The sequence below is a fragment of the Saprolegnia parasitica genome, assembly GCF_000151545.1.
Source record: "Saprolegnia parasitica CBS 223.65 unplaced genomic scaffold supercont2.1181, whole genome shotgun sequence".
In the NCBI taxonomy this organism is placed as follows: Eukaryota; Oomycota; class Saprolegniomycetes; order Saprolegniales; family Saprolegniaceae; genus Saprolegnia; species Saprolegnia parasitica.
The window spans coordinates 1-2319 of NW_012157575.1; the positions used below are offsets into that span (position 1 = coordinate 1).

At 59.3% G+C, this 2319-nt stretch overlaps 2 protein-coding genes across 2 annotated transcripts; one reads left to right on the top strand and one right to left on the bottom strand.

The window, feature by feature from the left end:
* Positions 1–31: 31 nt before the first annotated feature.
* SPRG_18415 (hypothetical protein) lies at positions 32–1434 on the top strand (the record flags this gene model as incomplete). The annotated part of the gene is made up of 6 exons (XM_012357852.1): positions 32–634; positions 682–803; positions 851–960; positions 1012–1115; positions 1160–1239; positions 1279–1434. The coding sequence occupies exons 1-6, from the start codon at positions 196–198 to the stop codon at positions 1432–1434; spliced, it is 1011 nt and encodes a 336-aa protein (XP_012213242.1). The 5' UTR covers positions 32–195.
* A 72-nt stretch (positions 1435–1506) lies between these two features.
* SPRG_18416 (hypothetical protein) lies at positions 1507–2251 on the bottom strand (the record flags this gene model as incomplete). Its single annotated transcript, XM_012357853.1, has 5 exons — positions 2170–2251; positions 1924–2115; positions 1726–1869; positions 1621–1674; positions 1507–1578 (listed from the first exon to the last, which is right to left on the bottom strand). The coding sequence occupies exons 2-5, from the start codon at positions 2047–2049 to the stop codon at positions 1507–1509; spliced, it is 396 nt and encodes a 131-aa protein (XP_012213243.1). The 5' UTR covers positions 2050–2115; positions 2170–2251.
* Between the last annotated feature and the right edge of the window lie 68 nt (positions 2252–2319).

Consider the following 2319-nt stretch of genomic DNA (forward strand, 5'->3'; position numbering starts at 1 on the left):
CCAAGCGAGTTCGAGCTGCTCTCGGTGCCTACCGGCATTCCCGAGTCCCTGCGCCGGCGCTTCCTCGCGTCGACGACCAAGGAGCGGCGTGACGAGCGCAAGGCGGGCCGGCTCCCGAAGCTCCGAACGTCGTTCACCGAAGCGTGGCTCCAGGATGTCTTGCCGCACTGGGGCGACGCCAAGCACCAAAAGCCCATGGCGTTTGTCCAAGGGCTTTGCTTTGCGGGGATTCCAAAGGAAGTGCGCGGCCGTGCGTGGGCCGCGCTCCTCGGCAACAAGCTCCAGATCAACGAACAGCTCTTTGAGATCTGCAAGACGCGCGCCAAAGCTGTGCTCGTCGAAGTCGCAGCGACCAAGGCGAAGGACACGCATCCGAACCGCCCGTCGCTCACGATCGACACGTCCGGGCTCGACGGCGGATTCGTCGTCGTGACGTCGCCCCAGCACGCTACATCGACGCTCACCGAGGCGCTCATCGCCGACAACGAGCGCAACATCAAGCTCGTCAAGCTCGACATGCCGCGTACCTTTGGGAGCCACCCGCAGTTCCAGGCCGGCGCGGTCGGGGCCCAAAAGACGTACGAGGTCCTCGAAGCGTACACGTGCTACCGCCCCGACCTCGGCTACGTGCAAGGTACATATGCGTGCTTGGAAGCGCAATGAAGAGTGAGAGTCGCACAGGCATGAGCTACTTGGCGGCGATTCTGTGTCTCCACATGGACAGCTTCTCCGCGTTCAAGGCCATGGTGTCGCTCCTCAGCACGCGCTTGCTCTTCGACATGTACCGTCTCGAGGAAGATCGGGTAAGCTCCGGATCGTGGTTGATACCATCTGGATACATTCGGGCTAGACACTGCATTATCTTCGCGTGTACGACACGATTCTGCAGCACGAGCTGCCGACACTCCACGCGTACTTTGAAGAGATTGGCATGGACGCCAAGATGTACGTCGTCGACTGGTGCGTGGGTCTCGTGCTTCGACGGCGATTTGATCTGCGAGGATGGACTAGGGCCTTTACGCTCTTTACGCGCTGCGTGCCCTTGGATGTCGTGCTGCGGATATGGGACGTCTACATCTTGCTCGGCACGCCCTTCTTCTTCCAAGCCTGCATGGGTACGCTTCCGAGCTGCTAGCGGACCACCAACTGTGTCTTGTAGCGATTTTGATCTTGTACGAGGAGCACTTGCTCGCGCTCGACCTGGGCGACGTCATGCGCTTCCTCCACGACATTCCCAAGGTGGGATTCTCATCGGAGCGTGTCGTCATGCTGGCGTAGAGCATGAGCCCGAGCGACTTTTTCGACGCCCTCGACGCCGTCAACCTTTCGTGCAGTGCAATCGACAGCCTCCTCGCCGGCGGGAACGTGCGCCCGTGGTCGCCGGTCGGTCGACGTCCCGTCTCTGTCGAGTTCCCCGACGCGTACGAGTACTAGAAACTAAAGGTGTAACCAAGAGGGCGAAATAGTATAGACACGGTAGAATCCCAAGAATCCGGGCGGCCTCGTTTACGCGTAGTACTGCAGCGTCGCCTTCTTCTTGGCCGACACGACACCAATGCCCTCCATAAAGTCTTCGTGCTACAGACCACACATTAGACTCGCTAGGCATCTCGATCGTACCTTGATGATCGTGGCCTCCCGACGCAGCGCAAGCATACCGGCCTCGACGCAGACCTAGCACCATGCGATGAATATATCTCATGAGATCGTGGGTTGGAGGCATACCGCCTTGAGCTGCGCGCCGTTAAAGTCGTCCGTGCAGCGTGCGAGCTCGTCAAAGTTGACGTCGTCCGTGTCGACGTTCATCTTGCGCGAGTGGATCTGCAGGATACGCGCACGGGCTTCTTCTGTCGGGTGGGGCAGCTCAATCTACATGCACATGGTCATCAATCGCCCTGCTCCATGCTCCTGGGCGCGGTGTACCTTGCGATCCAAACGACCGGAACGCAGGAGCGCCGGGTCGAGCACGTCCGGTCGGTTCGTGGCAGCAATGACCTTGATCTTCGTGTTGCTTGTAAAACCGTCGAGCTGGTTCAACAGCTCGAGCATCGTGCGCTGGACTTCGCGGTCGCCCGACTGCTCGCCACCAAAACGCTTTGTACCAATGGCGTCCAACTACGCACTTCCGTGAGCACAAAGTCCCTTCCACCTGCAACGATATGCATGTACCTCATCGATAAAGATGATGGCGCCGCCCTTGTCCTTGTCCTTTGCACTTCTCCTTGGCGAGCTCGAAGGCGTCGCGGACGAGCTATAGGAAGGACTTGGTTCAATGATGCAGCAGCAGCATAGGTATCGTACTTTGGCACCGTCACCGAT